Source organism: Engraulis encrasicolus, chromosome 7 (assembly GCF_034702125.1).
Source record: "Engraulis encrasicolus isolate BLACKSEA-1 chromosome 7, IST_EnEncr_1.0, whole genome shotgun sequence".
Taxonomy (NCBI): domain Eukaryota; kingdom Metazoa; phylum Chordata; class Actinopteri; order Clupeiformes; family Engraulidae; genus Engraulis; species Engraulis encrasicolus.
Window position 1 is genome coordinate 21,258,881 of NC_085863.1, and position 23,722 is coordinate 21,282,602.

The 23,722-nt window shown below is 43.4% G+C and overlaps 1 protein-coding gene across 1 annotated transcript in view; it reads right to left on the reverse strand.

Annotated features, from left to right (window-relative positions):
* Positions 1–22,389, reverse strand: part of LOC134451750 (adhesion G-protein coupled receptor G2) — a 30,931-nt gene extending 8,542 nt beyond the window's left edge. The window contains exons 1-12 of the mRNA XM_063202150.1: positions 22,332–22,389; positions 21,176–21,808; positions 9,155–9,231; positions 7,948–7,970; positions 7,183–7,331; positions 6,795–6,924; positions 5,302–5,408; positions 3,071–3,275; positions 1,779–1,947; positions 1,040–1,180; positions 590–715; positions 376–430 (exon numbers count right to left, since the gene is read on the reverse strand). Of these exons, the coding sequence (XP_063058220.1) occupies positions 376–430; positions 590–715; positions 1,040–1,180; positions 1,779–1,947; positions 3,071–3,275; positions 5,302–5,408; positions 6,795–6,924; positions 7,183–7,331; positions 7,948–7,970; positions 9,155–9,231; positions 21,176–21,808; positions 22,332–22,389 (1,873 nt within the window). The remainder of the gene's footprint in view (positions 1–375; positions 431–589; positions 716–1,039; positions 1,181–1,778; positions 1,948–3,070; positions 3,276–5,301; positions 5,409–6,794; positions 6,925–7,182; positions 7,332–7,947; positions 7,971–9,154; positions 9,232–21,175; positions 21,809–22,331) is intronic.
* Positions 22,390–23,722: the final 1,333 nt, after the last annotated feature.

A 23,722-nucleotide genomic window follows, 5' to 3' on the forward strand; every position in this document is an offset into this window, starting at 1 on the left:
CCAATTTGGCAGGTCGCTTATTCTATGATATGACATATCAGCATAGCCTATTTTCTGCACTTTATCCCTTGTGTATCATTTCTTTGTATTTACTGTTCAGTTCAAGAAAAAGCTCAGTTACTCGGTTGTATTCGTTTTATTTATTTCCATGTAGAAGTGCACTCGTCTTCTTGCTTCAGCACCTCCTCCTCTGAGGTTAGATGTACAGTGTCATGGCAAAGAAAAAAAACAATATCAAATTATTGGCTAGTAGAATAGCTGAATGTCTAGTAACTCGAGAAATCCACTAACCACAGTGGTCGGTAAGCAAAAAAGTTAATGTCAAGCCCTCATGTACAGTATATTCAAAACAAACTGAGACTCACACAAACTCACCATTCTCATTCTTCATGTTGAAATTCCAAAACACACACAGCACTTCATCCTCTGGCTACAGAAAGGGAAAGTATTGCAAATAATGTTCCATATCCACTAGATTAGTGTAACAGTATGTTTATACTTATAGTCTGTGTACCTATACTATACACTGTATGTACTGTATACATGCCTAAGGTTTTTATAGATTTTGGCAGTCGATGGTGCAACTCACCTTTTTGTCCTGTAGGTGGAGTAGTGTGACTACCACTGGCTCCTTTAGGTTCTGAATGGCTCCTGTGGCATTGGTCACACTGGCGGATACCACAAATGTGTTTAGTGGCTGGTCTCTTCTTCCGTCCTGAAGAGTAAACAAATTCAAGTGATGAAGCAATAACAGTGAAACAACGATAATGTCTTGGTCATGATCTGTGTCACAACTGTCTGTGTCACCAGGGACGCTACTAAGGTTTTCAAGACCCTAAGCATAACTGGTCAGGAGCCCCCCCCCCCCCAATTATAAAATAATAGGCCTAATTATAATAATAATACCTTCTTTAGTCAATCTAAATTTAGGAGACACCAATTTTGGGGGGCAAGTGGTTGAGTCTGTAAGTGCTCTGCTTACTCTGCTTATGCCTAGCGCCGGCCCTGTGTGCGCCACTGAGTAGAGTACCGTATATACCTCAAAGAGAGCAGGTGTGCCAAAGAACTGGAACTGGACGCGAGGCTGGATGCCGAGGCCTGAGGGGAAGCTGTCTTGCAGGGAGGGGGGCAGAGAGATGAAGGCCACCATACAGCCAAACGGGTCCTGGTTGATGTACACCTGCACCCACGACAAGGAGACAAGGATACAAAGATACAAGCGGTTTTATTTGTCAAATGCGTACTTGTTCTTAAAAAGTACTTCAAATTGCATGCATTGAAATGTGTGTGTGTGTGTGTGTGTGTGTGTGTGTGTGTGTGTGTGTGTGTGTGTGTGTGTGTGTGTGTGTGTGTGTGTGTGTGTGTGTGTGTGTGTGTGTGTTTATCATCTCTAAAGTGCAGGGTCAAATGTGCCAGGCCATGGGCTGTATTTGTGGGAAACCATGGTCATGCATACATACTTACACACATGCATACACACTGTACATACATACATACATACATACTTACATACATACATTGTTCCCTTCAAAACATTATGTTGGTTTCCAGTAGCTACAATATCCAAGCTAATACCAAGGCTTTGAACGCATTTTTCTCAATTTCAAAATTGGCGTTGTTGCTGCACTTTGCCTTTGTCGGGCAGTGTAGCGATATATCTGCTGTGTCCAAACAGCCATTGGCAAGCGCAAAGCTCACCTCCCTCTGTACTGTGAGAAATTCAGTAGGCGAGGCGTTCTCCAGTCCATAGTGGTCTGGTGTGAACCAGGCAAACTCACCTCTGGGCCCTGGGTGTCATTGGAAGGGGACACCCCGAAGGTGAGGTTGTGAAACTGGTCTGGGTCAACGTTCACCGCGGAGATGGCCAGGCCAGGAGCCACCAGGCTGACGTTTTCCCCAGCGAAGCCAGACAGCCGGTCTCCAATGTATTCCATGATCCGCAAGATGCTGTAATAGGGGCAATGACAATAAGCACAGCATCACCAGGAGACTCAATAGACCCCTTTCTTTTTTTTTCTCTTTTTTTTGATTTTTTTCAACTTTATTTGACAGGACTGTGTGAGAGGTGGACAGGAAGCGAATTGGGAGAGAGACGGGGAGGGTTCGGCAAAGGACCCAGGCCGGGAATCGAACCCGGGTCAGCCGCATGGTAGACGAGTGCCTCGGCAGGGCCTCAATAGACCCCTTTTCACTGGTAGGACAGACCCTATAGTCAAATGGCAAAAAAGCAACTTTGAAAGGCTTGCCAAAGGACTGGTAGGAAAAGGGAAGACTGTGCAAAGAAACTCAACAATACAAGTGCAGATGCTGGTCCAGATGGCTTTAGTGACATGAAGAGCGATGCTCAAACACAATAGGAAGTTAAGGGTTGGGGTGCTGTGTATATGTGTGGGCATGTTCACACTTTAGATAAGTACAGCCATCTCTTACTTGTTGGTGACAGGCTGGAAGTTACTTGAAACACAATGTGTGTGTGTGTGTGTGTGTGTGTGTGTGTGTGTGTGTGTGTGTGTGTGTGTGTGTGTGTGTGTGTGTGTGTGTGTGTGTGTTTGTGTGTGAGTGTGTCCATCTCTTTGTCGGTGATCGGATGGAAGTTACTTGAAACACAATGTGTGTGTGTGTGTGTGTGTGTGTGTGTGTGTGTGTGTGTGTGTGTGTGTGTGTGTGTGTGTGTGTGTCTGTCTGTCTGTCTGTCTGTCTGTCTGTCTGTCTGTCTGTCTGTGTGTCTGTGTGTGTCTCCATGTCTTTGTTGGTGATCGGCTGGAAGTGACTTGAAACACAGTCTGTGTGTGTGTGTGTGTGTGTGTGTGTGTGTGTGTGTGTGTGTGTGTGTGTGTGTGTGTGTGTGTGTGTGTGTGTGTGTGTGTGTGTGTGTGTTTGTGTCTGTGCGCGCGTGCACACGTCTCCATCTCTTACTCGTTGGTGACAGGCTGGAAGTTGTGTGTGTGTGTGTGTGTGTGTGTGTGTGTGTGTGTGATTGCGTGCGTGCGTGCGTGTGTAGGCGTGCGTGCGTGTGTGTGTGTGGGCGTGTGTGCGTGTGTGTGTGTGCGTGTGTCCCTCCATTTCTTACTCGTTGGTGACAGGCTGGAAGTTGCTGTCAGTCTGCAGTATGTCTGAGAGGATCTCCACAATGACCTTGCCGAGCGCCGGGGTGACTGGCGAGATGGTTACCACAGCATCCAGCTTATTCACCACGGTAACCAGCTCCTCGTCATTCAGATCCGTGTGGTTACTCAACAGACACTCGATCATTTCCAACACGTCCTCCGCATTCTCTACAGGAGACATAGACACATGCAGGTACACTGTAAAAAATAGGGTATCAATACCTTGTGGAGTAAATCCGTAAATCCAGTTTACATGAGACTTTTAATTCAGCATTTACTCACTTTAATTCGGAATAAAGCTTAATTCCGCTTTGAAAACATCATGTAAATACTTAACAATTCCGAATTAAATGAAAGATCAAAGTAAACTCGATGGAACCATTTAATTCTGAATGATTAATTTGGAATTAAAAACGTCATGTAAACGTAGCAATAGAGTATTTACAACAATGTGGAGAGTCAAATTACTTCAATAGTGGAGTCAAAAGTCAGTGTTAAAATTCTGCAGGTGGCTGGCCAGTGCAATTCCAACTCTGCAGCACTTAATATTCACACAATATTGAGTAGAATTAACTCTGAAAATGTTACATTGGGCAAAGAGTAGAATTAACACTGGTAACCTTGTCGAGTGGGACAAAATGTCATCTGAAATGGAGTTCAGTTCAATTCTGGTATTTTTTTTCACTCTAAACCATGTTTTCTTGACTGCACCATGATCCTTACAATGTCCATCTTGAAACACCTTGGATGTCTTATGGAGGTCACATGGTATTGCAAATGGAACAAAGAAAAATGTATGGCTACTGAGTGGCCCTTAGTCAGTCAGGATAGAAAACAGTAGACTGTTAACAATGTTTTTGAATTTAACGACTTAGAGTTTTAACTTGACATAGCCTATACTCAAGCCTATACATGGGTTCTAAATTTTGTTTATAACCTGACTGCGTGAACCTAGCTGCACACAACTCAACATCTGATTGTTGGAAACCGCTGTCGGTCAAAAAATTAGCTCACGTGGTTGGCTGCCAGTGTCTTGCCCCTCCTCATAACATCGTGTGGATAAACACTGAGAACCCATGTATACCCAGAAAGTTGGCTGATTTTTTTTTTTTTAATCCCAAGGGTTTTCAGTTGACTGGGGTTACACTGGCAGCTGGGCCTCGGAAAAGCATTGCTGTTTGTTTTTTTCCCTTTTATAGGCACCCCTGCCCTGTCTCTGTAACCTCAGTCTCATCAAGGTCTGGTAAGGGCACGTTCTAACCCTGAAGCCCTTCAATTCTCCTGGGATCAGTGTTGCCAAAAGAAAATCAGACAAAGTCACTATTGGCTCACTGAAAAGTCGCTAGAAGTCGCTAGATGATTACGTATGACGTCACAGCGTCACGCACAGCACGCTGATCTGTAGAAAATGTGCCCACATGCCTATGTTCATAATACAAATGGGTAGTGCTAGCTACTTTTTGGAGATCAGAGCTAACTTGCTTAACCATGGGAAATGCCTCTGACGGTGGCACAGAGTTACAATCATGTTGAAAAACAATGATTTTTGTCACTGAAAAGGCACGTTTTAAAAAGTAGCCAGATTCACCAAAAAGTCGCCAGATTAAGTTTTTAGTCGTCAGGGACAGCAAAAAGACAAAGTAGCGACAAAGTCGCTAATTTGTCAACACTGACTGGGATGAATAACGTATCTGCATAGTAAAAAGAAAGAAAAATCCAGTGTTAATTCAACACTATTCTGAGAATATGTGGTCCTAATCGATTTACTGATTATTCAACTCTTTGGTAGAAGGTGAAGATTGAGCACATCCAAAGAAAACGTGCAGGACAAAGGCTGACTGTAGTTGTCAGACTGAGGAGTCCGCACACTTAAAATCCATTTTGTTGTTCTTTTATTGTTTCATGGCTGGATCTTTGTAGAGAATCTGATGAGTCGAAACTTAATCCAGCCATGAAACAATAAAAGAACAACAACAAAGGGGATTTTAAGTGTGCAGACTCCTCACTCTGAAACCTATTCAACTCTTTGAACACTGAATTAAGACTAGGAGAGTTGAATTTAACACTGTATAGACTCAAGGAGTTGAATTTTACAGTAAAATGGATTGGGACCCTATACTGTATGTATTCTCAGAATAGTATTGAATGAACAATGCATGTTTTACTGTGGATTTAAAGTCAAAGTGTACAGTACCTAGAGTGACGTCAATATCATCGAGGTCCGGGATGATTACCACAATGTACGGGCACTGGTGCAGATCAGCTTCTGCCCAGCGGGCTATATTAGTGCAGGCAAGCATGCTGAAAGCACAGTGAGAAAAAATTAGAAGAATAGGAAGTCTTAGAAAAACAATAGTGTCCTACGTACGCATCTTCGGTGCTCGGGCCCTAAAAAACAACAACACAAGTACAAAGTAAAAGATAGGGCATACAGTGTTAATTTAGCAGTTACAGAGTACTCTGGGACCAAATACGCTCTGGAGAAGATAGTAGATAAACTCTTTGTTGAACACTGCACAATCTACTGTGTGAAATAGATGATGGAATAGAGTTCTAAAAATAATGAAAAACTATATATTTTGATGAAATCTTAACGCAGCAAATTGTAATCATAACGCAGCAAATAACCGTTTATCTGGAAAATGGTAACGTAGCATCATTGGTACAGCAAAGAAGTCACGTTTGGTAGGACATTCAGACATGAAACGTGCCATTCTTGGAAAGGCCAACGGATGTGTTCATTCGGGTTTTGACAAACAGAGTTAACATCTGAGCCAACACAATCTGAGAGATCCAATCAGACATCAGCAACACGGGGCATGTTTGCCATGTTTGCTCTGGGCCGTGTTTCCACCAATAATGTGTTTACCCATGTTAAAACAGGCGATAAAAAACACCATCCATTATTGATAACCATTAATTGCTGTGTGTCTGATGAGGAATAAATGTCACTCCAGTGCTTGACAAACAGTGCAGGATAGGAGAAGGGAGCCATAAAGTACTATTTCAGATGGTGCTCTTATGCAACTGACAGTAAAGGCTCATGCTGTCAGAAACACCTAGCCTGGCTATTGCCAGATGATACAGTATCACAAGTGAGATATAGTCTGGAAACCATCTATTCATTTTCTGGTAGGGGAGGTCGATCTTAACGATTTAAAATACTATCTAAAGCTTGGTATAAAGCTGGGTTTCACATCTGGTGTGGACATGGTGGATCTGTAAACAAACTACAAGCTTCCGTTTGTCCAATAATATTCCGTATTCCGTAATTCCGTTAGTCTTTCCCTTCCTCCCCACTCTGTGGATTCCCAATCTCATTTGAAGATTTCGGCCTGGATTTCCATGCTGTCCTTCAGATTGGAACAATAGCATTAGGGAAATGTTACACAATGTTACAGGTAATTTTACACAAAAATGCTCTTTATTTATAAATATTTTTACGTGGCCCACTGTCATACACATGTCCTATTAACTTTAAAGTAACAGATAACTTTTACTGATTAGTTGTTATTTTGTTATATACTATATGAGAGCAAAGGGTTCTTTTTCGAAAACCAGTAAGGATAATTTCCAGAATTCTTGGACAATAATACACAAACTTGCATTATATATTTTTGGATTTTTGCGCATGGTCTTGCTCTTTACCAGTTAGTCAGTTTGCCTTGTTTGAATGAATCATCTCACCATCTCCTCTCCACCATCTTGGAGGGATCTCCTTCGCAGGGGTAGAAGGCAGAGTGCATGGCGCTGGTCTCGTTCCAGACAAACAGACCCCACCTGGTCTGCTGCTGCTGTCTTGGACACTGGCCTGGGACTGAGGACCAGGTGAGCAGACAGTCATTGAAAAAAGAAAAGATATTCTGCCAATAAATGCCCTAAATGACAATATGTTCTTTCGGAATTCTGAGGAGATGTAGTCAGCACTTTATAGAATAAAATAAACATGTTGTTTTACTCAAACACACACCTATCCATGTAAAATCAGAAAAACTAACTTATATGGGAAAAAATGGATTCTGTTGAATTCAATTTATCAGTGAGTGACCCTCAACTACAGCTCCATGTGACTCACTTATGTGGGAGACATTGATGCCTTCGCGTTCTGCGTCCAGGGTGATGGAGCCGTGTGTGTAGGGCTCCTCCAGTGCCCCCTGGATCTGATCTATGGTCTGCTCTATGGAGGACGACGTGGTGGCCTGCACCTGGAACCTGGACGTGTGGCTGTGAGGGTCAAAAGACAGTTCAAGGTCAAATGAGAGGTCAAGGTCAAGAGTACAACAGTGGAGTTAACCGAGAGTTGATGTGGAGTTTGAACCTAACCAATCTAATCTGATTATGATAATGACAGTGATGATGGTGAAGATGACAATGAAGAAGGAAAAGAAGAAGAAGAAGAAGAAGAAAAATAAGAAGAAGATGACAATTATGGTGATGATGATGATGATGATGATGATGATGATGATGATGATGATGATGAGATTGAGGAGGATGAGGAGTCACAGTAAATGGTAACTTAATCATATAGTCTAATTGTAATGCACAATGCATGCCAGATGCAGTGTTCAATAATCAAGAATCATAGGTAAGAATCATTGCCAACTAGACTGCATTCTCTCAGAAAATGCAAAAATTGGGCTTGCCTTTTGGACCAAAGGTTAGCCGTTTTAGTAAAAATAACATACATGCTATTCTAACTTAGCTAAGCAGCACTGTATATAATACAATGTAAAATCTGTCTGCAGTCTGTGTCAAAGTGGTATTCAGACTTGCAACCTTACAGTAAGGGGACTTGCTAGGGCAAGCCCAGTTAATGACCATCAGCTCCGTTCTACAGTACCTGGTCTCCGTTGCCAGGGCTGACTGCAAAGCAGATGAAAAAGGTTCAAATACTGTACCAAAGGTTATATATATTTAAAAAAACATCATGGGACTAAAGTTTGTGCGGAGGGGCGGCACTTTTACTTTAAAGGTTGAATATGTCATTTTTTAATGGGTTAGTTCCAGAATTTATGCTGCCCATTCACAAATGTTATCTTTTCCATGAATATTCACCACCACCATCAATTTCTACGTGTTCATTACTGGGAAATGTAAACTTTTATTCTTTAATAGCCAGGCCATGTCCGCCATTTTGATTACCAGTGGTAGACGTCTTTGCCCTCAAAGCTTACTGTACTTTGGTCAGACCAGGCATTAGTGTATTACTTAGTAAATATTCATGAAAACATTCTATTTTGGACAGCATACATTCTGAAAATATGAACAACTAAAATTGCATACCCCTTTAAATGTGTGGACCATGCAATGCTCACCTGTTCCCCTCCATGTGATCTGTCACCAGAGTGATTCAGTCTGTTCCACACAGTGGCAAACACAAAGTTAGAACTTGTTTTTTGAAAGGACAAGCAAGAAAATAGCAGGATAAATGTGACCTAGCAAAACCCAGCATTACATACTGTAATAATAAAATACAGAAGTAATACAAATTAAATACACTTCTTATTAGACCATCTGTCCAAGTCAAGCATTCCATTTCCAAATTTGATTATGACAATAAAGAAAATACTCACCCAAAAGTCTTCCCTAAGAACATGAAGTTTAACACAGACATGTTCTTCTTGGACAAAATCTCAGTGATCTATGAGGAGAGACAAAGCCCTTAGTTGAGGTCCAGACAGTATTTTTGCAATGTAGTGTGCAGAGCCGTAACAAGACATTTTCAAATACCGTGGTCAAATACTGCGTGCTGTACTGCATACTCTAAATTTAGAATGCTTCAAACTCTTCAGTCAAACTAAAAAAAAAGTTGGTTTTCATTACTCACTGTCTTGAGGATAAATGGGAGTGGTGTATACAGACTGAATTTATCATTGTTGACCACCATAGATCAATTGTCATCATAGATAAATTTGACATTTCTGGAAAAAATACTGAGGACATGACCTCTGTGTCCTCAATGGTAGTTACGGCCATAGCAGTGTGTATCCCAAGTTGCATTATGATGAAATAAAATATACGCATGATAAAATTGCACAAAACTATACCCAAGTATTGATCTCCTTTTCTACATTCATTGCTGAGCCCTTGAGTGAGACTGTCAAGTCCACCTCGAAGAAGATTTCTAGAGAACAAGAACACCAAGATTATGAATAGCAGTACTTTTTACACGGTGGCAAACACATATCATCCAAGGAGTTTCAAAATACTGTGAAAGTGAAACAATGCTTATTACATGTTTTATGAGCTTTTAATGTTAAAAAAGCATACTTCAAGTTTTGGCAAAGGACGCGCTCAACTTCTTGGAAAAACGAAAGTCTTTGGGTGCGAGATAAAATGTATCAACTTAAGGAAGAAAAATCCGCACTCACAAACTGCGTCTCATTATTTATTTATATTACCACCATGTGCAAAAAGCAAACGCGTTTCTATAAAGCCTTCATCCAGACATACTCAGAACAAAGAAAGGGGTGCATCTTATCAAAGGGGAGGTGAGAGGTCACAAGCTGCAGGTGGATCACATGATGGTGGGTGGCACCACCTCTCACCTCCCCTTTGATGAGATGCACCCCTTTCTTTGTTCTGAGTACCACGCACTGATGAAGGCTTTATAACCGAAACGCGTTTGCTTTTTGGACATGGTGGTAATATAAATAAATAATGAGACGCAGTTTGTGAGTGCGGATTTTTCTTCCTTAAAAAAAGCATACTGCTCATCACGAGTTGGGTAACACTTTATTTAATTACTGTGCTCTTACCGGTACAGTGGAATAACTGTAACATGTAACCTTGTACTAGTGTAGTACTTACATCATACATTTTACATAGTCTACATAGTACATCTACATAGTCTACCCTAATTACAATGTCATATGACGAGATCTTTATAATTTTATGAATTCTTCCAGAGAGGCAATGGGCTGGACAAAGTGCAATATTTTGAAAATCAATAAACACAATTAAGAAAATAATAATGAATTAAATACTATAAAGTGTACTGTGAATAGTGCTGTACAGTACAGTCCATCACTTGCCTGAGACAGGTCCTTCAGTGGGGAGGCTGGCAGTAGACTCACTCACTAATAAAGCATGATGAAAAGCATTAGTAGCATTCATACGAAAAAGATTTATATCCATCCAACATCACAAAACAAATGGGATCATCAGCAATCATCATATTCCTCTAACTTGACAGAAACTAATACTGTATGTGTTGGTGCACAATTTGAGATTTTATTTGCCTTACGATTTTTTCTTTGTTATACCAATCGCTTATCCAGTACTGTAGTTGAAGGATAAATAATGATGCAAAGGAATGAAATCCATTCATTGGTTCATTCATTCATTCATTCATTCATTCATTCATTCATTCATTCATTCATTCATTCCTTAACTCATCCATCCATCCATCCATCCATCCATCCATCCATTCAATCAATCTTGATGTTAATGAAATAGCGCAGACATGGCTGAGAGCTGCTGAATAGACCTGACAGTGGAGTACTCAGCGAAGCTATGGATGCTAATGATGTGCTCATGCTGGGAACTCCTGTGATTACGATTGGTGGCAAGGAGGAATGAGTCGTCCCTGAAAGTGACAACCAGGAGTGGGTTAACGAATGGACCTACAACCTTGGACACCTGCCCAGGGGTGCATTTCTGGAAACCATAAATGCTAACTATGTTAGCTACTTTGTTGTTTGCAATTCAATTTCCCATTGGCAACTACCTAAGTTGCTAACAGGCTAGCAACTATGCTTTCAAGAAACGCACCCCAGGCCTTTAGGCCCTATGGTATGCAGGGGTTGTCAGACATTACATTTCATTGCATTACTTTACAAAACAATGGAACCGTTTTTCATCCATTTTTGGACCAGGTTACATTAGGTCTATAGCTACACTACATTTAGCACGCATTAGCATTTATCCAAAATGAATTTATCCCAAGAGAACATACGCAATCAGTAGAATACAATATCTGCTGAAAAAGGGTTGGTGCATATGGGTTGTATGTAATGTATGTATGCATGTATGTCTGGATAGGCCTGTGTCCTCTGTTTTTTGTCAGTTGTGCAATAGTGTGATGTTACGTATGTGTTGTCCTGTCTTAAACGAGTGTTACTCAGGGACGTAAAATGGATTTCAGTGAAAACTGAAAATAAACTCTAATCGTATCATATTGTATCATAAGAGCAGGGATAGTTTTTTTCCCCAGAGTTGTATGTAGCTGTGTAAATACTCTATATGTGTTCCTTACCAATGACAGGGGCAGTGGGTGGCATTGTAGAGGTAGAGATGGACGTGGAGAGAGTTGTTGCATCTTCAATCAATGGCAATGACTCTATAAAGGACAGAATCATAATCAACTTTCACATTCAATGAAACACTTGACCTTAAAGTGGATTTAGCTCATGCTGTATAGGCCTATAGGCCAACTCAAGATTAGTCAAGATGATATTCAACTATTCTGCCTTGTTCTCGTCAACTAACTCTCTTTGATAGCATAGTCTTACTGTATTTCTTCAAATAGCCTGGGCTACTAAATGTTGTTTTGGACCAAGCTATAAATAGGGACAGGCTACAATGTAAAGGAGCCTTTTAAAGATCTACTTTCATTATCATTTCAATAATATTGCTGTGTTCCCCATTATGATTGACAGTGTTATGTGTCGGTTTTGTTAAAAAAAAAAAGTTCTGGTTGCTTCGTTTCAAGCCATCTTTGTAAAGTAAATCTAATAGGCTAAAGTGGCTTGTGGTCAAATTATAGGATTTTGCGGTCCTTTTCATGAATATCCATGACGCGAAGTGTCTCTAATTGGGAGGGAAAGTGGAAAACAGCGATCCTAGCGGTTACGTTCCAAACAACAGGGCGATCCTATTGAAACTCCCATAGACAAGTTTTGTTTTTTTAAATCCCACAAAGATATGACTAGGCACTTGAACACCAGACACATTTTTCAGCTTCATGAACGCAAGTTCTTCGCGTTTCTTCACATTCTTGTAATCCTGTGAGTTCCATATTGTCTTCTTATCACATATACATACGCGATTAGTTTGGTTTGGTTTTAAATTCTCTGGTGATGGCTTCTGTGGTGACAAGTAACCACCTGTCTGGCTAATGTTTGGCTATGCTAATTTGGCTATGTTAATTACATGGAGTAAACACGTCACACATGCGAGTCAGTGTAGCTCTGTATTAGCTTTTTAAGGAATATTAAAATCAGTTCAGATCAGTGAAAAACCAAACATTTTACCACCTGATTCGATAAAACGGGCCAACATGCATATTATATGACTGCCACTACTCCTACTTCGTCGTCAGGGCCGAGATGTAAATTTTTCAAAGAAAAAACCCATTCATTTGATGCAGGGGATTGGAACGTTGCCAGCAGGGGCGATGAGATTACTTTCCCTCCCAATTGCTCCCTCCCCCTATTCTGTGTGTATCCGAGAGCAGAAACCAGCTTATAGCTAGGCTAATCAAGGTGTTGTGCCACCAGTCGCTGCTTGTTTCGAAAACTTGTGGAAAAACATGACTCAAGGGCTTCGTTCGTAATGGGAAAACTCGCTGTGCTTCCAGTTGGCTAACTGAACATCGAGTAAGATTCCAAACGAAAAAAATGAATAATTTCCTCCATTGGAAGTTGCCTGAAATTGTGGGCTTAACGGGGATATTTCAGGGCAACATCAGATAGTAGGTGCGATCGAGTTGTCGTCAACGCATGCATGCGCATTTAGACAGGAATGCACTCTGGATGAAAATGCTGCATGACGGTTAGATTTCCTGTCAAACTTCAAAATTTCGGTGATGTTGCGTTGATGGGGTGACATGTCACATGGTGTCAAACTATAGCGAGATGAATGCGACTGCAGTCAGATCTTGCAACCTCTTGCTTATCCCCTTCAACGCTCATCTGCGGACTGCCTCCGAGGTCACGCGCCCATGAACTGGTTGGTCAACAACTCACTCGCGTGTGTATATGGGTCTTGTCTCACACCTCTACACAAGTTTATGCAGGTCCCCACTTCAGCTCCTCCTCACTGCCTGTCCCCCCACTCCTCACAAGTGGTGTGTTAGTAGAGCAAACCGGTGCGAGCTCATCGTCTCGTTCATATTTGTGGCCGACTGTAAATGCGCTGTATTTAATAACACCCACATCGTGACAACAAGTTCTCGCTCACGTGCTTCGTTAATGTTGATCGACAGCAACAAAGTCGTATGGTGCTACTGACTCACTGCTGCCTGGTACCCAAAATGCTTTGCTCCACCTCCCTCTCAACGGAGAACTTAAAAACAAACATGGCTGCCACCCGACCTACTACCTTAAAACGGTCTTTATTCTGACACTTATGTACTTAGATACTGAGAACTGAAGCGAGAAATCAACATTGTAGTATCTAAATATTATATTGCTAGGTCTATTTATAGCCTATTTTACAATTCCGTTATCTGTCTGTCTCACACCACTCAACTAGCCTACGTAAGCTATGTGCTAATGTGAAGAATGTAACTCCCATAGAATCGGCGTAACATAAAATGCGTACCAACGTCACAGGGCAGCACATTAGTCCTGTCCGTAACGAACGCCTTATCAGATCCATTCACGACGGAAGTCATATCTGATCAGACACCTGTTTATGTAGAGAGGGAGTCATCTAGCCACTGCCTTTCATTTGGAATTCAGCCCAGATGTCTTCTGAAATACTGCCTTATTTCTATTCTATTTCTTCCTCATTCTCTCCAATGCTCTGTTCTATAAATGGGAAGTGCAGCCAGTGGAGGTGAGGTCAGGTGTCACTAGCCTGGGGTCCGTTTCTCGAAAGCGTCTTTGCTATCGTCGTTAGCAAAGTCCTTCGTAAGAGCGACTCAACTCTCTCTCGACAGTGACGCTCACCACTAAATCCAAGGGAATGGTGTTACGTCTTAAGACGGTTAGCAACGACAATAATCAAGAAACTGACCGCTGGTCCTGACCATCCCAAAATACTGCCGTTTTATTTCGTATTCATGGTCTGGGGGTTGTTTGATCTGACGCGATTTCATGAAGCGGGAAGTTTGCATTCAGTTCTGGTTTGAAATGATTGGACAGCTCTCACCCAACTTTTGAGCGCTCTCACCGACAGTTACTCAACAACAACATAGTGCAGGCGTTTACAGTATCGTCACGAGCGTCCTCCCCCCTTTCGCCTCCACCAACCTGTCTCTTTGCTTATTGACTGTTTTCTGGGGAGGGTTGGCCGGTCAAATCCTACCGCTCAATATCGCTCCACAGAAAACAGGGGCCAGACTAGTAGTGGAGCCAATCCTTTGGCGGAAGTAACATGCCACTTGCAAGCGCAGCATGCGTAGGTAATTAGGGGTGACCCTCCGTATTTCAAAAGGAGCGGGTAAAACTGGTTGTCAGTGGAAGTGGATCTTTAGTACAAAAAGAACAATAGGCATATTTGCCGTTGATAAACCAACACCGGCTGTGACACCTTTGGTAACCTGCGGCCAGGTTACCAATGGTGGCAGAACACTACAGTAATAGGGACCAGGCTATAAATTGAGAAAATATGGTATTCCAGAAAATGCCATACCTACCTACAGGAATGACTTGGATGGAGTTGTTTACCGTGGTCAGCAGCATGTTACCAAAATCAAAGGGCTTACTCAGGAACCCTGCGACCATTTGTTGAACCAAGCTGACATCTTTACCAGGTATCACATTCATGTACACCTCGCACTTGAACCTGACAGGACCAAACAAGATGCCAGGTTTTACTGTAATGTAGGTGTACAATATTAATAGTGCAGTAATTTGCTGTAGCTATAGTAGTTAGTACTAGTTAGTTGTTATTATTATACTAAAGCATTATAAACCAGGCATGAATGGAGATGATGGTGCTTACTTGTTTATTATTGGTTCGACCACTAGCATCTCAGCACCCTGTCAATGATAAAATTAAAAGAAAAACAGCAACACCAAATGTGGTCCTGAATACTGAGAAACAATTTAAAACATTTACATAAAACAAATACACACATGTGAAACATACACATTACACTCATTTCGTATAGTGATGTTGTTTTAAAAAAATCACCCTTACCCTTGCAATTCTTTCTCCAGATATATTTTGTCTGGTATGAAGAAGAAACAAATTGAGTTTAATATGACATACCTTGGCTATTTTCATAATGGCACATGCCAGCGACGAAGCAATGAAAACATGCCTTCCAGATAACTGGTCTTACATAATGTTTAAGAGTGCCATTGGTTCTGTTTCACTCAAGAAAGGCTGCCAGACGGCTAGCCCAAGGGGCTGGAATATAATCCGCGCATGCGCGAGTTCTGAGGTACACTTATATCAAAACTTCATCACGTGAGTATGCCGCGCTACTGTACACAGTATATAAGTCCCAGCGCGGCATACTTCGTCCTCTTTAATCCCTCACGCGATCTGATAAGGTACGAATTGATACTGGTAACGAGGTGCCTACTGGCAGTTAGCTGTCCGAGAGCTGGTGACTATTGTTGCCCCCTCTTCCAGGCTATCGTTATCAGGCCTATTATCCCCACCTTATTAAGGTGTGCTATCGCCGCTTATAGTAACGGTGGCTTCTCCCTGTAGCTTGTGCTTTCGCATGTGAAGCTACTCTCGTGGAATCCCCGAGGCGCATATCCACCTGGAATTCAACTTGAGGTAAGTAATCTGTTGTTGTGGTTTGCTCTAGGGAGGAAAGAGATTACAGAGACATCTCTCTAGCTATATCTCTAATGTTGCTACGGGCACCTTCGGCGCCGTTCAGTAGCTCACTGTGATTCTGCCGCCACTCTCCCTCTTCTATCGAGTTGCTTGCGTGCATGAACTCTCCTGCAGGACGGCCGCGACTCTTCCTCTGTCGAGGAAGTTACTCGCTGGGCTCGTTGGTTCGCAGTGGAATAATTATCCTGTGTAACAAACTGCCGCCACTCTCCCTCTATCGAGTTGCTTGCGTGCATGTTATACTCCAGCTGCCTCATCTGAGGTGATCTCGTGCTGCGCAACTCTCGGCACCGACAATCTCATTCTCGGTACCGATGAGAGATCAACGCTGGTACCCAGAATTCCACTTGAAATTCAACTTGAAATTCAACTTGAGGTAAGTAATCTGTTGTTGTGGTTTGCTCTAGGGAGGAAAGAGATTACAGAGACATCTCTCTAGCTAATCAACGCTGCTGCCGCCGCTCTCCCTCTGTCGAAGGAGTTGTTTTGCGAGCATGTTATAGGCTACTCCAGCAGCCTCACATGACGTGATCTCGTGCTGCGCAACTCTTGGTACCAACAATCTCATTCTCGGTACCGATGAGTGATCAACGCTGGTACCAGGGTCGGTACCTAGGGTGATTAGTGCTGCTACTGGAGTGTGAGACACTTAGTGCCCACCATCTCTTGCACCTCTGCTGGAACCATATCTGGTACCAGGCAGTAACAGTGCTATCAGGTTCATGCCTAAAGTCAAGGTGTGACTGAAATAATAATGAAGTAATAATAATATTAATAATAACATTTATATATTTTAATATAGGTTAAAAAAAAAAAAAAAAAAAAAAAAAAAAAAAAACCGATGCCTGGATTCCAGAACTGTTTTAATTGCAACAGTAGAATGCCAGTGAAAGATGGACATACACTGTGTGTGACATGTCTGAGCCCTGATCATGCACTAGCTTTAAGGGCAGGGAGAGCGGTCTCCCCTTCTCATCACATACTCTACTGAGTAAGGTGAATACATGAGATAATACACCATCCTCCCAGGCGTCCACGGACTCAGGTTCGATACCAGCTACTCAACCCTCTCCTCAGCAACTGTCTGAGACCTATGATGTTCTAGCAATAAAATGGCGTCTCTGGTGAAGGGGAATTTGTCCTTGGCATCCGGTCAACAGTGGTTGATGCACCAGCTGGCTGAGCGCCATACAGCGCCACTAGGGCCTGGGCACCAGGCAGCCCCATTAGGGCCCGAGCACCAGGCTGCGCCATCAGGCACAGAGCGCCAGATGGCCCCTTCAGTGCAGCCTGCAAGGGTGTCACCACAGCAGCTGTCCCCACAAGGTGCTGATAATAGTGTGGAGCTGCTATGAGTGCAAGCATCCGATAACCTTGATGCTGGATACATAGATGGCTTAACATCTCCCCATCATTCTGATTTGAGCTCAGACCTCTTCCCCCGGACTTTGTCAGGGAAATGACGACTGTGTGGAAGCAACCAGAGGCGGCTACCCCTATGCGACAGTGGGCACAGTTTGCCAACATCCACAGAGCAGATAACGTTGGTTTTTGGCAACTATTTTGCGATGGATGACTATTGCTGCTCTCGTCCTCCCTCCTACAGCTCTTGTGGGGAAGGTGGCCCTGCCGCACGTTTTCTCCCACACTCAATTGGAGGTGTGGGAAATGTGTTCTCCCAGTTCTTGGGTTGTTTCAACGGTAAGGTTTGGTTACCGGCTACAGTTCAGGCGCCGCCCACCCATGTTCAAGGGTGTTCTTGTTTCTCATCAGCCAGACCCAGAGCGGCAGCTGGCCTTACAGAGGAGATAAATACTCTGTTAAGGAAAGGAGCAATAAGGGAGTTAAGTCGCAACGAACGGCGGAGTGGCTTTTATTTGAGCTACTTCCTAGTTCCGAAACTAGATGGTGGATTCCGTGCAATACTGGACCTAAGGCCACTAAACCAGTATTTACGCCCGTTGCATTTCAAATGCTGTCACTGACCCAAATCTGTCAATCGATTCAAGGCGGGGATTGGTTCACGAGTATAGGCTTCAGAGGTGCCTATTTCCACATTGCAGTCCACCCTGCTCATCGCCAGTTTCTCCGATTGCGTTGGAGGACAGAACTTTCGAGTTCAACGTCCTTCCCTTCGGGCCTATCCCATTCACAAAATACATGGACACAGCCTTGAGCCCGCTGTGTCAGAGGGGCGTCAGAGTCAATTATCTATCTCAATTACGACTGGTTAAAATGTTCCCAGTAGAGTCAGCAGGCAGGGCAGGACACAGCAATGGTAATGGAATACTTACAAATGTTGGGCCTGTCTCTCAATTCAGACAAGAGCCAACTGCCTCCCTCACAACAAATCACCTTCCTTGGAGTGAAACTGGACTCTGACGATGGTGGCATGTCTCTCGGATCAGGAGGTTATTGCCCTGAAACAATGCCGGTCACAGTTCATGGGACGGAGGAATGTGCATGCTCACCAGTGTCAGAGGCTGCTGGGCCTCATGGCTGCTGCATCCTAGGTGGTACGCCTTGGCCTTCTAGATATGGGTCCAGTGCAAAGTGGTACCTGCCCAAGTACACCCAGTACTGGACAGGGGAAAATCTGTCCCTCTGCCACCTGTGTGCCTATGAGCCCTCCAATAGTGGGCCATACCCCAGAATTTGTGCAAGAGGTGTACGACTAGGCAGAATCTACCAGCGCAAAGTTCTGACCACAGACGCATCGCTGTCAGGCTGGAGGGCAGTCTTGAATGATGTAGGAGCCAGAGGAGTGTTGGAAAACTGTCCACATAAATATTCTCGAGTTGAGACTGATATATCTCTTGCCCCTCTGGCACTTTTTGCCAGTACTCCAGAACAAGAGTGTCTTAATTCGAACAGACAACATGTCGGCCATAGCATATGTGACCGCCAGGGAGGCCTGAGGTCCCAGGCGTTACGCAACATGGCCCGGGAACTCCTCCTCTAAGCAGGCACTCGACTCCACTCGATCAGAGCAGTGCACCTGCCGGGCACTCTGAACACAGCAGCATACCTGCTGTCAAGGGGTAAGCCACACCCAAGTGAATGGCGATTGCACCCGGAAACAATGCATCTGATCTGGGTTCATTTTGGGAAGGCACACAGCAATCTTTCCGCCTCAAGGGAGTTGACCCACTGTCCACTCTGGTTTTCCTTAAACCAAGACGACGCACCACTGGGGGTGGACGATCTTCCCCCCTCTCTCCATGATTCCTGGAGAAGACCAGGAAGGAGAACCTGAGAGTTGTCTTAATGGCTCCATTTCGCCCCCATGTGCCATGGTTTGCAGAGATTCAGATCCTCCTCTCGAGTACCCCATGGCAACTCCCATAGCGCAAGGGGAGAATTGTGGCACCTGACACCAGCCGCCCTAAATTTGTGGGTCTGGCCGTTAGAAGGGACACCCTCCTCGCTCGGGGGTTGTTATTCTCAGTTACAAGAACCTTGCAGTGTGCTAGGGCCCCATCGACAAGAGCTGTGTACTCTTAAAGATGGGCAGCCTTCAAAGCATGGTGCGAACAGTGGCATGAGTGCCCCTGGTCCTGCCCTCTAGCTTCAGTCCTGGAATTCTTGCAAAAGAAACTTGGTGAAGGCAAGTCCCCTTCAAAGCTAAAGGTTTTTCTCTCTGCAATATCCGCCCTGCCATAAGCGAGTAGATGGCAAAACGCTCGGAGCTAATCCTCTGTCTATCCAATTCATGAGAGGAGCTCAAGACTGCGCCCAAGGAGGCTTCAATCTGTGCCGCCATGGCAGTTCCACATTGTCCTCAGTGCTCTGGCGAAGCCCCCATTCGAGCCCGTTGGGAGTATCAACCTAAAATGGCTGTCTCAGAAGGCGATTTTTCTTCTCGCCATCACCTCAGCGAAGTGTATTGGAGAGCTACATTGCGCTGTCCACTCATCCTGACTGCTTCCATGTTCAGCCAGAAGGCACCGGTGTGGTCCTACGCCCTAATACAGACTTTATGCCGAAGATTCTTTCAACACAGAATCTCAACCAGGCGATTGTGTTGGACTCCTACCGCCCTCCTGACTCTGAGCCACCTCATGGTCGCTCCTGAAGGGAGTCCTTTTACAAGAGGTTGCCCGGTGGCCTGCTGGGCTTCACCGTCGATCTTCACAAGGTTCTATAACCTCAACATGTTATCTCCCACATCCTTTGGGAATTCGGTTCTAAGCTTGTGACAGATGGTCACATATTCGACTGTGTTTAACTTGAGTTCTGTTAACCAGTCACTCTTGCCCTGTTGGCATGTGGACATTCAATAAGGGTCTTTGACTCTTGCATTGTCCAGTGTCTTTATTCAATTGTCGTATGGTTGTCCGCCGCGACGTTTGGGCATACATATTCCAGCCCCTTGGGCTAGCCGTCTGGCAGCCTTTCTTGAGTGAAACAGAACGTTGGGTTACGGATGTAACCTTGGTTCTGTGAAGGAAAGAAAGGCTGCCAGACTTCGTCGTCGCTCTGGACTTCGCGTTCAGGATTTTTATGAGGACGAAGTATGCCGCGCTGGGACTTATATACTGTGTACAGTAGCGCGGCATACTCACGTGATGAAGTAACTCGCGCATGCGCGGATTATATTCCAGCCCCTTGGGCTAGCCGTCTGGCAGCCTTTCTTTCCTTCACAGAACCAAGGTTACATCCGTAACCCAACGTTTTATTTGTTGTTAAAAAAAATACCACATTTTTGGACTGAAATAAAATTATATGTTACCTTAGTAATGTTGACACCAACACTGTGTGGATGTACATATCAGCTGATAGAGCCTCCCTTACCTTGAAAAGTATTGAAAAGACAGGAATTTACAACAGCACTTAAAGTGATTACATAACTACTGTGGTCAATAGAAATGTTGGGTTTTTTACCCATTTTTGGACCAGGTATTTCGCTTGGTATTTATCTGTCTCTTGGTAATCCCATCGATGAATTTCAATGTCCATGTCAACAAAATACACGGACCACACTTTAATGAAAGAAAACAAGTGAAGTAAGTAAATGTCATATTTCAAAATATTAAAATGTTGTATTGATGTCACACGGTACAGTTTCCTTACAGGACTATACATTTGTCCTCCACTCAACACCCAGTAACAAGTAGGCTAGTTGTGCCGTGTACGATTAGCCTAGCTATAAGTGCAATATAAATAAAGTAAATGTTGTCAGTATCATCCTTTATAAACTATGGGTGAGACTTGACTGAAGTCATGCCAGTAGAGGTTGATCCACCGTCTAGGATCGTACCTTGGCAATTCACATTCATAGCACGAAATTACTAAGAAGGCTCGAACTTAACCACACTGACGATCATCTCTGACGGGAGCACAGCCGCGCGTGATCCAGTCTGTCGTGTTCCACCTCACCACATCCCCTTCCACACAGTGCTGCTTCACCTGGATGGCTGAGAGCTTCTCACGCCACATGCGGAACAGCGTCACACTGCCTAGGAAGTTGGTCCCCGACACCGCGTTGACCTCGCCATCGAGAACAAAATGTGACGCACCAAGAGTCAAGATTCCATTAGCGGTTAGCCGTTCGTCGCCCAGGGTCATGAGCTCACTGGAAGTGTAATGGACATCGACACTGTGGCCATTAACATACAGGTGTGGCGTCAGCTCAAATTCGGACCAGGTGATGCAGACAGAGTACCACACTCCGAGTTGAAGTTTGGATTTGGAGGTCCATCTTCTGCCAAGTAGCCTTATTGAGAGGCGGTCCTTGTTCCCCTCTAAACCAAACTTCACATTAATCCCGTCGGGGTGGCTGTACATAAACACTGTCCACTGTGTAGTGCTGATGCTCATCCGGATGTCCACACATGCACTCAGTGGCATGGAGGATGCAAGGTCTTGTGGGCGGGCAAGTTGCCAGTAGGTAGTGCAGTTGATCTGCATAAAGTCCACCATCTTCCCCCACAGGCTCTCGCTTATGGGGGCAACTGGAGAGAAGCATGGCAAGTCAGTGAGACAGTTCATCACACATTATGAATGAGCAAACTAATATTTCGGTATTAGGCCTGTGGGTAAATGCTAACCTGACTGAATGGAAATGAACATTAACTGCTGAAACTATAAAAGGCTGCTTTAAAAAAATCACTCTCAGTCACTACTGAGTGGAGGCAGCAGCAAAACAATATCAGCCCCTCTTAAATATCGTTTTTCTCTGAGAAATTCAGAGGCCAAAAAATAACGTTGACTGACCTTCCTTTACACTGAACTAGACCTTGCTAGAATTTTGTCCAAAATGTAATGCGGCCAGCTAGGACTATCTTTCCTGAAAAATGCAGGTCTATCCCCTTCTGTGCAGTGTGGTAGATTCCATTAACATAGGGACACATTTGTAACAAAAATGTAACGATGCCATTGATGACATAATGTATGGTCAGGCACAGAAAGAAAGAAAGACCAACTTCAACAGACAAACGTTGGGGGAGGGGGAGGGTAATTAGACTTTAGGCTTACCTCCAGTGGAGAGCATCACAGAATTGAGCACCAAAATGCTCATCAAAGTTGTCAACATGTTTGTGCAGCTGACCATGACCTGCATAATAAGAACTGAGTAGAGAGAAGGGTTGATGCAGAGCCAGAAGAAACAGTGCTTCTTTATCCACAGAAAGATGAAAAAACAGACAGCTTTCACCTTGCTGGTCAAATCAGACTTCCAGAAATATTTGTTTCCCTTTAAACTTTAAACTTTGCCTTATATTATAATAATCTTGTAATATCCACATTTACACATACAGTAGTTACGTATTTTCCCAAGTTAATGCTTCTAGCTACATAAATAATATAATAAAAAGATCTATTGATGGATATTGAACAGAAGTGAGGGCCGTCAATCCAGGCCAATGTGACATATGCAAGCTATCAACAATACCCACAGGATTTTATTCCTGCAATTGTCTCCTGACTGTAATTAGGGTGTACAGTATAACTGGAATGTTGTAAAGGTCTTAAACAAACACATATCACCTGCCAATGACTCTACAGCAAATAACCATATTGCTGTTTTCAAAGAGATTTTATGGGGTCAGGCGATTTAATGAAACATTTTGCTCTGTCTGTCTGTCTGTCTGTCTGTCTGTCTGTCTGTCCCTCTGTCTGTCCCTCTGTCTGTCCCTCTGTCTGTCCCTCTGTCTGTCTGTCTGTCTGTCTCTCTCTCTCTCTCTCTCTCTCTCTCTCTCTCTCTCTCTCTCTCTCTCTCTCTCTCTCTCATACACACACAAACACACACACACACACACACACACACACACACACACACACACACACACACACACACACACACACACACACACGAGACTGGAGGAAATTATTCTTTAGTTAAACATTGGTCTAAATAGGGATACATTCTCAAATAGAATTTCAAAATGTTAAAAATGAAAACAGACTGATTACCTTTTGTAAACATTTAGTTTGATATTCATCAACAGAATAGTTTATTTTCTGTTATTAACATGATTTTTTGTATGATTTACAATTCTGTACGCTACAATTTTTCTCAAAGGATAAACGTATTATTTGTGAATGAAAAAGGTAAATTTTAGTGCGATTGAATGCTAACATACATTGAAAGGTTGTACAAAAAACAATGTAATTTCATAAAATGAATATAAAAAACTATGACTTTTTACTCACCAAGGTCAGCCTAGAAGACTATAGGCTATGGCAGATGAGCCAACAAAGAGAAGTCCAGAAATCTTGTTTACCTTTTACGTTTGTCTATTGTGGACCTCTTGGTGTTATCTCTCATAGGGGCACCTTTACATTACTGATTTGACATGTGTAGAGCTGGCATTTATCATCTGAGGAGGTCTGTGTACTCAGGAGCAGGGCTGGTGATAGGCACAGGC